At 44.8% G+C, this 12,698-nt stretch overlaps 1 protein-coding gene across 5 annotated transcripts in view; it reads right to left on the bottom strand.

The window, feature by feature from the left end:
- ZMYM4 (zinc finger MYM-type containing 4) overlaps positions 1-12,698 on the bottom strand; it is a 63,807-nt gene that overhangs the window by 15,229 nt on the left and 35,880 nt on the right. For 4 of the 5 annotated variants that reach the window (XR_006414192.1, XM_044424797.1, XM_044424798.1 and 1 more), the window contains exons 9-17: positions 9,698-9,910; positions 8,843-8,993; positions 8,628-8,743; positions 5,283-5,558; positions 4,314-4,464; positions 3,663-3,835; positions 2,539-2,728; positions 944-1,087; positions 655-692 (exon numbers count right to left, since the gene is read on the bottom strand). Coding sequence is in view for 4 of the 5 variants with exons in the window: in XM_044424797.1 (XP_044280732.1) it covers positions 655-692; positions 944-1,087; positions 2,539-2,728; positions 3,663-3,835; positions 4,314-4,464; positions 5,283-5,558; positions 8,628-8,743; positions 8,843-8,993; positions 9,698-9,910 (1,452 nt within the window). In the remaining variant the exon portion in view is untranslated. The remainder of the gene's footprint in view (positions 1-654; positions 693-943; positions 1,088-2,538; positions 2,729-3,662; positions 3,836-4,313; positions 4,465-5,282; positions 5,559-8,627; positions 8,744-8,842; positions 8,994-9,697; positions 9,911-12,698) is intronic. The other variant, XM_044424800.1, reaches the window with a different exon arrangement.

Raw genomic sequence — 12,698 nt, 5'->3', positions numbered from 1 at the left:
TTTGAACAGGAAAAGCCCTACAACTCCCAGCATGTTTCCAGCCAGCATGGCTGCTCAGGGTAGGCTAGAAGCTGTAGGACTTTTCATGCCTAAATATGCATAGGGTTGTACTTAACCAATCCCAGTAAGCTACCACCTGTCCCCCCCCCCCCAATACCAGTTCCCCCCCCCCCACCCCCACTATATGCAATATTATCAGTAGAGTTCTGTTAAGGTTTTGCACCTTACATCTTCCCATTTGGGAAATTCACTTATGAGAAGCCACCTTCTCTCATGATGTTTAGAAACCTGGCGATTTTTCAAAAACTGGAAAAGAAATTCATAAACACCTAATGCCCAAGCTTAATTTCCCTGCTGCTGGTACCTTAGTTAAACACACACAGGATAACTAAGGCACTGCAAGAGCAAAGGGAAGCACAGGAAACAAACTAAACTATTTGGAAGCTGCTTTGAGTGCCACTGGTAAGGCATACATTTAAAAATCAAGCTATTACCACTGAAAAGTACAAATAAATGAAATGAGAGACAGTTCTATGCCTGTTGCAGAAATGCCTAAACATTGAGTATAGGAAATGAAAAAATGGAATACAGATAAAACTGATATTGCCATTAAAGCTCATAATCATTTGTCTAAGAGCTTCCAGGAAAACTTACATCTCCAATGATTTTTGCTGTTACAGTAGGAACAGCACCTGTTAAAAGGAGAAAAAAAGTAGAGTATTTGTTTACATTTCTCCCTAACATTGAGAATGGTTCTGTTGCATGTAAAAACACACCCGCATGGAACTGCAAGACTACAAACGAGCACTCTTAGGTTACTGCTTGCTGCTGCTTTCCAGTGTTTGTGTCCCAGGAAATATAACCCCCCACTGCAAGCACCTAACAGACAGGAGAGAGGAGGCAGGAACACACGCTCTGGCAAGCACATTCACAGCTGTCCTACCTTGCAAAACGTTGTTGGAATTGGCTGTGGGCTGAGCCGCAGGAGCACTGGCAAGGGAGACTACATTTGCAATGACAGGAGTGGAATCCTTCCTGAGAGACGGAGGGGGCCCTGCTGAGGATGTTGGTGTCATGGGAAGGTTTGCTGGTAAGAGGAAGCAGGAGAAGATCGAGGAGTGTGAATGACACCATGCACAGAACTAACTCAGTTTCTCCACACCAAATCTACTTATGAAATGTTCTGCTGGTTCCAGTGTGTGCTGCAAACTGCCTCAAGGGCTCTGTTGAGATGAAAAGGCAGCACAAAGCTTTAAATGAAGAAATGGTGTTACTAATGGATCTGGGAACTAAAACAGTGATTTCAGTTGAATAAAAAGGTGCTTTGAGGACAAACACAAGGTTTGATTTACACAGGACCAAAGGCTTTTCTCGGCATAAAAATCCAAGTATTGAGGATGCACCACCAAATGCTTACTTAGGAGTAAGCCCCACTGAAATCAGTGGGACATAATCCTGAGTGGTTATGCTTAAGGATGGTGCTCTAAGCTTATCTTTATTCTTTGACCTGTCAAGTTGAATTGAAGGGAGTACTTTCCTTTTCTCCATTAGTGAAACTAGATGAATGTCTATCTCTATTAAAGTTGAAGTTATGATTTGTCTATTGACCTTTGTTTATCCTATTCCACTGTCATCTATTATCAATGTTAGTTTGGAATGCTAATTGTTTAATTTTGTTCATATAGCCTGTCGTTTTGTTTTGGGTCTTTTGAGAGGTGAGTTTAGCCTATTGAAAGCCAGTGTGGTGTACTGGTTTAGAGCACAAGACTCAGGCAATCTGGGTCAAGTTCCCCCTCAGCCATGGAGCCCACTGGGTGATTCTGGGCCATTCAGAGCCTAACTGACCTCACAGAGTTGTGGTGGGGATAAGCTTGAGAGCAGCAGGAAGGGAATGTTAGCTGCTTTGGGTTATTTAAAAGGAAAAAGGTGGGACATAAATCAAATAAACAAGCAAGCAAGCAAGCAAATATTATTCTGTGGTGTGTTCCAATCTATTCTGATCATCTATTGACAGAACACCAGGTCTGCATCTAAGGAAAGGAAGAGAACCACATGTGTGCATGTTCTTATCCCAAAATGTCGGATCCAATCCCAACATCAAAGGTTTCTGTGAATGGGTCACAAGCCAAACCCAGAGGGTGATGCAGTACCACCCTATTGTGAGCTACCATGCGTATGCAGACCCCCCCCCCCCCCAGTCTCTCAGGCTGGGCTTGCTTTTCCTCTACTGAGGCAGGAGCCCGCAGCACTGTGCTGTGAAGCACGCAGGCCCGACTTCGCTACAGCCAGACAGGGAGACGGGGACGTGAAGGGGGCGTGTTCCCATCCCCGCGCACACACACCTGCGACTCAACGAGTTGCACCACCTGTGCCGAGAGGTCCACTCCTTTGCTCATCACAAGGACAGCTGAAGGGTTCAGCCATCACCACGCACACAGACACTCGTGTGTGTGCACTGCACTCAGTGGGTCAGAGCTGGAGACTATTGCAACAATGCCCCCCACAGCGACAGCGGCACTATGCCAGGTCTACTTTTACCTGTATTGTTCTGAGGTGGGGGCGGCGGCGGTGGGGGCGGCGGCGGCGGCGGGGGCGGCGGATCCGATGCACATTGCTGGTTGCAGTACATTAGAATGCAGAGCAGGTTGCAAAAATGCTTGACTTCTCCCCTCCATTTCAAGGACTCACTGAGTTTACCCTGCCTTTTGCATCCATCACATTTGGACATCTACAGAAAAGGAGAAAAAGCAGGTACTGAGAGACTAAAGAAAAAAAATAAAGGACTCTGTACACAGGTGACTGCATTCCCCACATGACTCTTCAGGTGCATTTCATCTGACCTTGCTAACAATTTTACTGACACAAGTCATGCACGGTCCCTCTAGTAAAAAAGGCGAAAGCAGCCAGCTTGGTACGCAGGAGCCTCTCTGCTGGGCTCACTCGCTGATGGAGAATTCCATTCTGGCAAAATCTTAGGTGCCATGTCATTTATCCAACTCTTACTATATTCTGCAGTCTTTATCTTGTGTCTCCATACGAAGTAAATTATTCACATTACTCCTTTTACTCCCCCCACATCCCATTTTTCAAAACACAAAGACAAATACTCTCTCAAGAAAAAAGAAGATAACATAAAGTTTAAATCTGGCTGCTGAAAGAGGGTGGTGTAATTTACATATCCCTCCACTTTTAACCTTGTAGGCAAAAATAATGGGTCAGATCCATTAACTATTTGGGAGATTTTCATCATGATAGCAAACTGTATTTAGCCCTTTCCTCCCATAATCCTAGGAAAGGCTTTGACAGACGTTGCAGCCCATGCCTCCGACAGGAAAGAAGAACATACTATAGTGCCTAAAAATCAGGTATTTCGACTTTGCCTTGAGTTAAACTCAATGGATGTGTCAACTTTTCCAGAATAGCTATTTGCCACCATGCTGCAAAGACTTCAACGCTCTGCTGCTTTCCAACTCCTCCTCCTATTTCCCCCATAAGAAAGAGATTGCTCCAAGACCCTCAAGCAGGCTGAAGTGGGCCTTGACATTAGATACCCCAGTTCCTAACCTAGTCTTCTGTACTAGAGAGGATACAAAACTGCCTGCTATTGCTTTCCAGAGGGCTAGGATCAATGCAAGACAGATTTGAGCCCCAGACAAGCTTACTTGATAAAACAGAACCGTGAACTTCGACATGCAGTCTTCTGAACAGAACTCTTCCACCTTGCCCCCAAAGTGATTCTGAACCAGCTTGGGAGATGTCTGCAAACAGTAGCTACACATCTTACAGTGGTTCCCCCAACGTTTGGCTAAGTCGTGCTTATACAGTAGCTTGCAGCCTAGAATAGCATAAGAAAAGAACAAATGGCAACCCACAAAACCAATCCACCAGCAGCTTTTAAAGGTAAGGCAGTATGACATTAAGAGTGAACTTTCCTGCAAACATACAGGAAGGTTTTTTCAAACAAGAAAGCAAAAAGGAGCCCACACCAATGAGTGGCAGCATTGGGTCTAGATACTGTGCATGAATGAAGCAGAAATGCCAATGATTTGCAAGAACAATTAGCAAGTAGTGATTTTTCCTTGAAGAGAACTGATTGCTACTGAAATGGCGGGCTTTATATCCTGAAACAAGAGATTTTACTGCCAAAACCTGCATTCATATTCTTCCTGAACTCCTTTCCTAAACTATACTGTTTGTAATCCGGTCTCATTCCTGTGGCAAACAGGAACAGTCTCATTCCCTCGGGCCTCCATTTATTCCACTAAATGCTTTTGGGTTCACTGAATATTCGATCCAGTTCTGTCCTTTCTTACCCTCGCTACAGAACGACTTGTCAATGCCTGAGAACCGCACCGTCTCTTTGATAATCTTCTCAATCTTGCAGTATTCGCACATGGACATAACACAGTTTATCTTCTTGTAATCATCACAGCAGGTCTTACCACAGAACTGAAACATTTTGCCCTACAATTAAGAAAACATGGTTTGATTGAGTTGAATTCTCTGATGCCCTTAAATTGGCACATATTTTTGCACTTAAAAAAATAAAACCTGTCAGGGAATTGCAGTAATCACAGCAGGAAGTACTCCAAAAAAGGATGCGTGAAAAGTTGAAGAGTTATTATCTCCCCTTTCTAAAGTACCTGGGGAAAAGGTGAAAAGTGTTGAAAAGGTAGCGTGTACTAAGAACTGTCAGTTCAAACATTTAAAATAGAGAGGATTACCTTGCAAAGGGGAAACATTCCTTCCCCCACCCTTTGGTGTATCTTCCTTTGATGCTTTTCTCCTTTTTACTGGTGCTTTTCAATCGACAGTTTGGTAATTGGTCCCTGCCAACTATATGTGAGGCAGTCCTTTCACTCTGGCATGTCACTACTTAGCTGTTTCCTTTGACAGCTGAATTAGACAATGAAATTAACCAGGGAAGGTATGACAGCCATAACAGCACACATGTGAAAAAAACCCAATCAACAAATAAATAAAGAATTATGAGCACAGCTCCACAATTTTCAGGGGCCAAAAATATAAAAATGACCACAAGCGTGCTTTTTTGAGGCACCAGTCCCTCCCTACAAATGGTACTGGAAAAGGGTGACCCAAGTGTGCAAAAGAAGACGTGAAGCAAATAGGATCAACCTGAGTAGGTCTCAAAATTCAGATTTCCTTGCTTTAATGACACAGAAAACACACACAGTTTGCCCACCACTTGGCTTCTGGTCCACCGTTATAGCACTCTTATCCAATGTCAAGGGGTCTACAAACCACAGGTGAGTGCTAATTACCCTGTAATCAAGCAATTCAGGCTTGGTTGCGAACAGGCGGTTACAGTGTTGACACTTGAGCTTGACGACAGTGCGGGTGAAGGTGACTTGCTGCGACTGAGCGGCAAGCCTCTGGAGACCGGCTGCCGCCGAACTGCTGACGGAGCTCGGGGAAACCGTTGAGGTAGTGCTGCCTGCAGCTGAAACTGTTGCCCCTGATGGGATGCTGACGATCACTTGGCCCTGTGACAAGGGGACCACTGAGGAGTTCATTCCTGCGGGCTTGTTGAACAAGTTCTGTCAAAGCGGCAGGGAGAGAAGGAAAAGCCTATCAGGAATGTGTAAAGGTAAAGGTTTCACCCTGACATCAAAGTCCAGTCATGCCTGACTCTAGGGGGCAGTGCTCATCTCCGTTTCCGTGGTCATGCGGCCGGCATGACTAAACACCGAAGTGCATGGGCCGCTGTAACCTTCCCACCAAAGTGGTACCTTTTTATCTACTTGCATTTGCATGCTTTTGAACAGCAAGGTCAGCAGGAGCTAGGACGGAGCAATGGGAACTCACCTTGTTGTGCAGACTCAAACCAGTGACCTTTCAATCAACCAGCCCAGCAGCACAGTGGTTTAAACCACTGCAGAATTTGTAAGGAGAAGCAAATCCCTGTGCAGCTGCTGCCATGCACTGCTCCAGAAGTAGCAGCCTGGGAATGATATTCGGCAGCAGTAAATGCCCGTCCATGGAAGGAACACATGGCAGTGCTTACACACGATAAGAATGCCATCCAGTGGTGCTGCCCGTAGCCTCTGACTTGAAGAATTACAGGCATCCGAGGAATGGCGGAAAGAGCACGGAGACAAGGATTCCTCTGCACTCCTCCCAGCCATCAAAGTGGCTGAAGGGCTTTGCAAACATCCGTGAGGAAGAGGCCATGATGCGTCCGTGCAGAGCCTCATCCCTTTCCTCTCCGCCCCCAGAAGCACCCCCCAATGCCAGCTCTGAGGTTAGTCTTGTTGGGGGGGGGAGCACCCTGAGAACGCGTGCCAGTTCTGACTTCAGAGGGCATTTCTGAGATTGGAGTGGGAACACCAGCCTTTCTGATAGGTTAGGTTACAGTCCAGGCAGAATCCAGTATCCTCAGAATTGTGCCCTAACTTGCTCTGAATATTTCTGGCAGAATGGCGACTTAAAAATTATATGTAACTCAACAAAAAAGGATGGCTAATGACAGCAAGGCGGGCCAAGATCAAACAGGCTACCTATCCCAGCATTTTGGCCATCAAAAAATGTTACATGGATGCCTTCTTGCCCCATCTCCCCCATCAAACCCACTTGCTCATATTTTTTGCACTGACAGTTCACTAGTCTCCATGCCGTTCTTTCCCTTTAATTGTCCTCAGTCCATGTAAAACAGAAGTCTATATTCCTGGAAAATTAATCTCACACATATACACAAACACAAATCTGCAAAGCAAGCAGAGACCTGGGAGTCTGCAGAATGCATCACTAGCACATCTGTACAGATGCACTCAAATTCTGGTAGCAGTACAGCCCACTGGCACATGAAGAGAAAGAATCCGTCCTGGAGTGGTCAAGGAGTGAACTCCTCCACAGCTTCTTCACAGGCAAGCCACAGACCACAAGCCTCTTTCTGCCTTTCCTCTTAGTTTCCATCTGTCCCCACTACTGTTTCCTATATTGCCACCAGTCTGCGTATCAGTCTCTGTGCAGTCTTAATGTTGTTGACATCGTCCAACAGAAAATGAGTACCACGTGTGATGTGACAGACACCCTTAACATGGAGATCTCCAATCTTTTTGTGACAGTGGGTACATAAAATGTTAAGTGTTGTGGGTGGCCTCACAAAATGACTGCTGTGCAGCAGGATGCCTGTCCATTCATTAAAAGACTGTCACGGTGGCAAGACCAGTCAACAAAACTCCCACTTCCAGAAAACAAACTGGTGAGACTTAAAGAAAAGTAAATTCCACAAGAACTAGTACAAGTGGAGTACCACAGAGCCACTCTTCTGAAGTGACATAAAGACTTTAGAGGAGGCCAATGGTTTGCTTTGGAGCTTGCCCATGATGTTGCGTAGGGCTGAGATTTGGGGGTGGGGTGAAAAGGTCATTGTCCAATAGTCCAAAATAACTTCTTAAGGAAGATCTTGGGCCTCTCCCAGGGCACTCCTGCTGCCTACTTAAGGATGGAAGTAGGGCTACCTTCCACTGCAGTTCGAGTCCACCTTGCATTGCTGAGGCAGCATAAGAAATTAGAGAGCCTTCAAGAATCTCATCTTGTCAAACTCTCTATTCTCCATTATGCAGCTGGAAATCAATGGACCAAACTCCTGCACCCCATCCTACAACTTGTATTCCCTGCCATCCTTGGATGAACTCAGATCCTGGGACAGAGAAACATTAAAGACAGGCTTTTTGCAAAGGATACCAATAACAATGTCACCGTAGTTCAATCATCCAAATTTTCACCCTGGTACCATATAAAAAATATAGAAATTTTTCCCAGTACCTAACCACTGCCCCATTGAGAAAGGCCTTAACACCTTTCTGTGTGCAGACAATGGCTTCTGCCTATCTTGAAGGGAGATAGTGTAAGCTCCCTGTTGAGCAATGCCTTTGCCCCTGTGATTCTGGTCAAGTGGAAGACATCATTCATTTTGTCCTCCACTGCCTCATTTACAATGAGATCAGGACCAAATTATTGAAGGTAGAAGCATTTAAGGGCTCAGAGCTTGAAAAACTAATGTACCTCCTTGCAGAAGTGTTCCCAACTGTACGCAATCAAGTTGCCACCCTTGCCCTGCTCTCATTTAAACTCAAAAATAATTTTTTTAAACTCTCCGTTGTGGCATTGGCCCTATTTTGTTGCAATCTTTTATTTGCAACATTTACTATTCCATTTTATAATTTTACTACCTCATTGTTTTATCATTGCTATTTCATGGTATTTTATGGCACTTTTATGTTATGCTATAGCTTATGGTTTCAACAATAAACTTATTTACTTATTTACTTGTCAGCATACCAGTTGGAAAATATTTTTTACAAACCTTAAGAAATAAAAGTTGGAGGAGAAGGGCACCCGGCAGACATCAAGGGAGGGGTGTCAGAGGCACATGGGGTCCCACAAGCACCATGTTAGACAGTCCAGGCCTCACACATCAAGTTTGCTTGCAAGTGCTTACAACTCTTCCACACTGCATATGCATTCTATCAGCATGAAACCAGATCAACTTGGTCACGAGAAGAGAAGAGGACATAGGAGGCCAAACTGGTGAAGGGCTTCAAGTCAGAGGATGCAACCAGCCCATCTGACAATTTAACTAAACACCTGAAATTAAGACATACCTGAAAAGCTACGACACAGCTATAGCTGCAAAAATTGCGTATGCTCCCATCAGACATAGCTAGATGATACTGAGGGATGGCTGAGATCTTACAGCTGTTACACTGAACCTGGACACCTGACATACAGAAAAAAAGAAGGGAAGGGAAGAAATTTATGCATTGCAACCCTTTTGCTTTCAAAACAAGATTCATGAAAAGGACAAAGTGACAGTTACCTGAAGATGTGACCATTTTAACTCTGTGTGCTGATAGGCAGTTCACGGAACAGAAGAGCTCCGTCTTCCCCACGTTATTTGTGCTTTCAATCATCTCAGCTGAAGACCTCAGAGATTTACACAGTGCACAGGGAGTGATTTTTGCAGACTTCTGCAGAAAGAGGAACAATACAGGTATTTCTCCCTTAGCAAGCCATTGTGCTAGCTAGACAAAGGGCTTACCATAAAAGGGAAACTCGCATGGGGAAAGGCCATAGCTCCTCTGCAGAAGGAGGTTCCAAATTTCCAACCCTGGAATCTCCTGGTAGGGTTTGAAACACTCCTTCTGCAACGCAGGAGAGTTGCTGCCCGTCCGTGTTTACAACACTGATCACCACCTGACTCAATTTCTGTACATGAAACTTTTTATGACAGTGTTTTCAGCAAGAAGAGAGTACAGCCCCACTTCTTTCCATGTCACGCCAATGGAACTACAGCCATGCCACTGAGCGGAGCTCGGGTCTCCACTGAACAACTGGGTAACGACTGCAAGGGGGCAGTCTGGCGTGTGCAAGCAGCAGCGTGTGCGATTCTTCCCCACTTATCTGCAAGGCTGGCTTGGTAGAAGCAACTGGCATGAAGGGAACACGAAGCTCCCTGTGTGCTCGACGTGGACGTAGAGTCCTGGCCCGTGTCATAGCCTTCCCTCTTCCTTAGGCAGTTTCTCCAAACAGGTGCAGCTTTAAGGCGACATCTTTTATTCTTACAGAGGTACATCCAAGGCTCTGTTCCCCACTTCCATGATGGCTTACCATGCAACCTTTTTTAAATGGGTTTTTTAAAAAGGAGAAACTATCAAATGAAGAAAACTCAGACCTGCTTGTACGCAGTGACACACGCTGAGCTGCAGAACTTTTTGGACTGCCCCTCTATCTGAAGCATGTGGCACTGGCCTGAGGCACTGTAGCAGTAACCACCACAGTTTTCACAGCAGTTCATGGTCAGGTTGTTTGCTGAGCGGAACTTGGAAAAGCAGGCATCACTGCAGAGCTTGTGCACAACGTTCTGGTAATTCACTTCATGCCGAATCTGGAAAACAAGCACAAAAAGAGTATGAAGGCTGCCACAAGGGGGACTGAAGCTTTTCTTCTCTTCAAGGAGTTATGCATAAAACCACGGGGACCATCTCTGCCCCACATCAATGGCTTTCAAATGCTAAGGAGAACCATAAGCTTGGTTCAAATATAGTATTAGTACTTTGCCCAGTTCTGGTTAGTTTAAAACCCAGAAGCTTCTCTTCCAGACTCCATTAAGAGAGCAGAAGGGAGGAAAGGGCTAAGTGTGTGAGCCTGGGGTTTGGAACATTCACTCACATAGCACTAGGCGGTTGTGTGTGGTAATTCACTCAACACTCAAGAGGGGTGGAGAAAGAGGAAGCAGTCAACTCTACAGAAAAATGTCCTTTCAGTTATCTGATGTAGGTGCATCAGAAATAAGCAGGGGTTCCTGCTTAAAAACAAGGCTGAGATAGTGGAGGGACAGATCTGACCCTCTTACTTAAGCTGCAACCATGCATAGAAAGGGATCCCAAGTCCAAGGACAATTGAAAACTTAAAAACAATTTAGAAACTTCACTCAAGAAATTTTAATAGCCCAACTACCCTGCAACAAACAAGAGATCAATCTAACTGCCTTAAGGAAGACTATGCCACAGGTGCCTTTCATCTGCAGAGAAGGCCTGTCCCTTGTTCCTACAGACCACATATCTCTTGGTAGCAGGACTGATCCCTCAATCAGATTTTTAAATTACAGGCTGGTTCATACAGGAGAAAACAATTCTGGCCCTGAATAGCATGTTGCTGTTATGTGTAGCCGAGTTGTCTTTGATCTAAGGCAACCCCACGAATGAAAGCCCACCAACATGTCCAGGACAGCTCCGTTCAGCTCTTTCAAGTTCAAAACTGTGGCAGCCTTCAGGGATTCAGTCCATCTCGTATTTGCCCTTCCCTTCCATATTCTGCCATGGACTTTCCCTAGCATGACTGTCTTATCCAGAGAGTCTTGCCTTCTCATGATGCATCTGAAGTATGACAGCCTCAATTGTGTTTGGGGCCTTAAAAAAGGAGCGACACTTAATTGTGCTCACAAACTGGCTGCTGGTAGCAAATGAAAGAGTGGTGCCATGTGAACCAGGAAGCAACCTGAACCCTGCATTTTCCTGAAGCTGCTGTTTCTGCTCTTGATTCAAGGGCAGCCCCAACACAGAACACACTGCAGTAATCTAAACAAGAGGAAACTGAGGCATGACCAGATTTTTCTTCTGCAGAAAGGGGTGCAACTGGCATACCAGTTCAAGCTGGGCAAAGATGTGCCTCACCAACTCACCCTCCAGGAGCAATGCTGGGTCCAGAAGCATCCCCACTCCTAACCTGGTCCTGCAGAGAGAGTTTTACCCTAAGCCCAGATTAGTTAATTTTAGTACCTGGCTGTACCTTGGTCTCTGGACTGGGCCTAACTTGTTAATCCACCATCCAGTTCTTCACTATGTGCAAGCCTTAATCCAGGACCAATTCAGTTGCCTCAGAACCCATTAACAAAAAAGGCAGAGCTCAATTATCATCATCCAAACCTCCAGATGACTTCTCCCAATGGCATCAAAATATATGGAACAAAGCAGAGTCATGAGAACTTCCTACAGGCCGATGGACTGAGCAGCAGCCCCCCAGGAACATCTCCTGGGAGCACCCAACCAGATAGGAGCAGAACCACTGCAAAATACTGGCCCCAAGTAGCTTGAACTGCATGAAGACAGATACAACAACACAACAACAACAACAACGATGTGAAGAGAAAGAGACGGGAGAAAAATCCAAGCAGAAGTTGAACTTCTTTCCTTTGACAGCACCTCCTTTTTAAAATATGTTGTGCATTTCTAATTAAACTAAGGTAAAATAGACATGTGGTGAAGGATCTGGATCCAGGCTTCAGATCCTTCCAGAGAGATTGAGCTAATATCCGTCACAGATTGTGAATCACTTTTTACAGGGCATCAACTGGAGGCAATTATTGAAACAAAACCACCCTGTGTTTGCACCGTTGCTCTTCTGCCCTTTCTCAGGCTTCCAAAACCCTTGATTTTTCTTGTAAGGGACTGAAGTGCCATCTTCACAGGCAAAGACACGTTGCAACATGTTTGCTTACAAAAATGAATGCAGCCAAACAAACTGCATTCTCCCCAACCCAATTTCTAATAAGCTCCTCAGAATGGAATGAACTTCATGCTGGGTACAATGGCTGTCATAGCTCAGGCACATCATGAAAAAGCAAGACTTACTCAAGAGGACAATCGTGTTAGGGAAAGCTGAAGGCAGAAGATGAAAGGGAGAACAAACAGGAGATGGACTGAATCTATAAAGGAAGCCACAGCCTCAAACTTGGAAGAGTTGAATGGCACTGTCCTGGTCAGGACATTCTGAAAGGCTTTCATTCACAGGGTAACTTAAGTCAGAGATGACTTGATGGCACACAACAACAAACAACTGTCATCAATTCTTTAGCACCTAGAAATGTTCAAAGGGCCTTACGGTCTGCCTCTTAGAAACTAACTCAGAAACCTGAGCAGGCATCAGGCGCAGAAAAAAGTCTTACGACAACTGCATTCCCCAGTCTGCCATGCTGGCTGGGAAATGCTAAGGTATAGAACCAAGATGCACAAGACTGCACCTTTAGTTTTTCCCCCCTTTTATTTTTTTTAACAGAACAGAACATAAACAGTTGAGATACAGTATATATCAAAATATATCAATAATATTCGTATTTTTAACCTAATGTTTATATTTTTTAATTTAATATCATAATTATTTTTTAACTTATTGTT

Source organism: Varanus komodoensis, unplaced genomic scaffold, assembly GCF_004798865.1.
Source record: "Varanus komodoensis strain SLA01 unplaced genomic scaffold, ASM479886v1 scaffold15, whole genome shotgun sequence".
Taxonomy (NCBI): Eukaryota; Metazoa; Chordata; class Lepidosauria; order Squamata; family Varanidae; genus Varanus; species Varanus komodoensis.
This window is presented reverse-complemented; position numbering and strand designations above follow the sequence as displayed.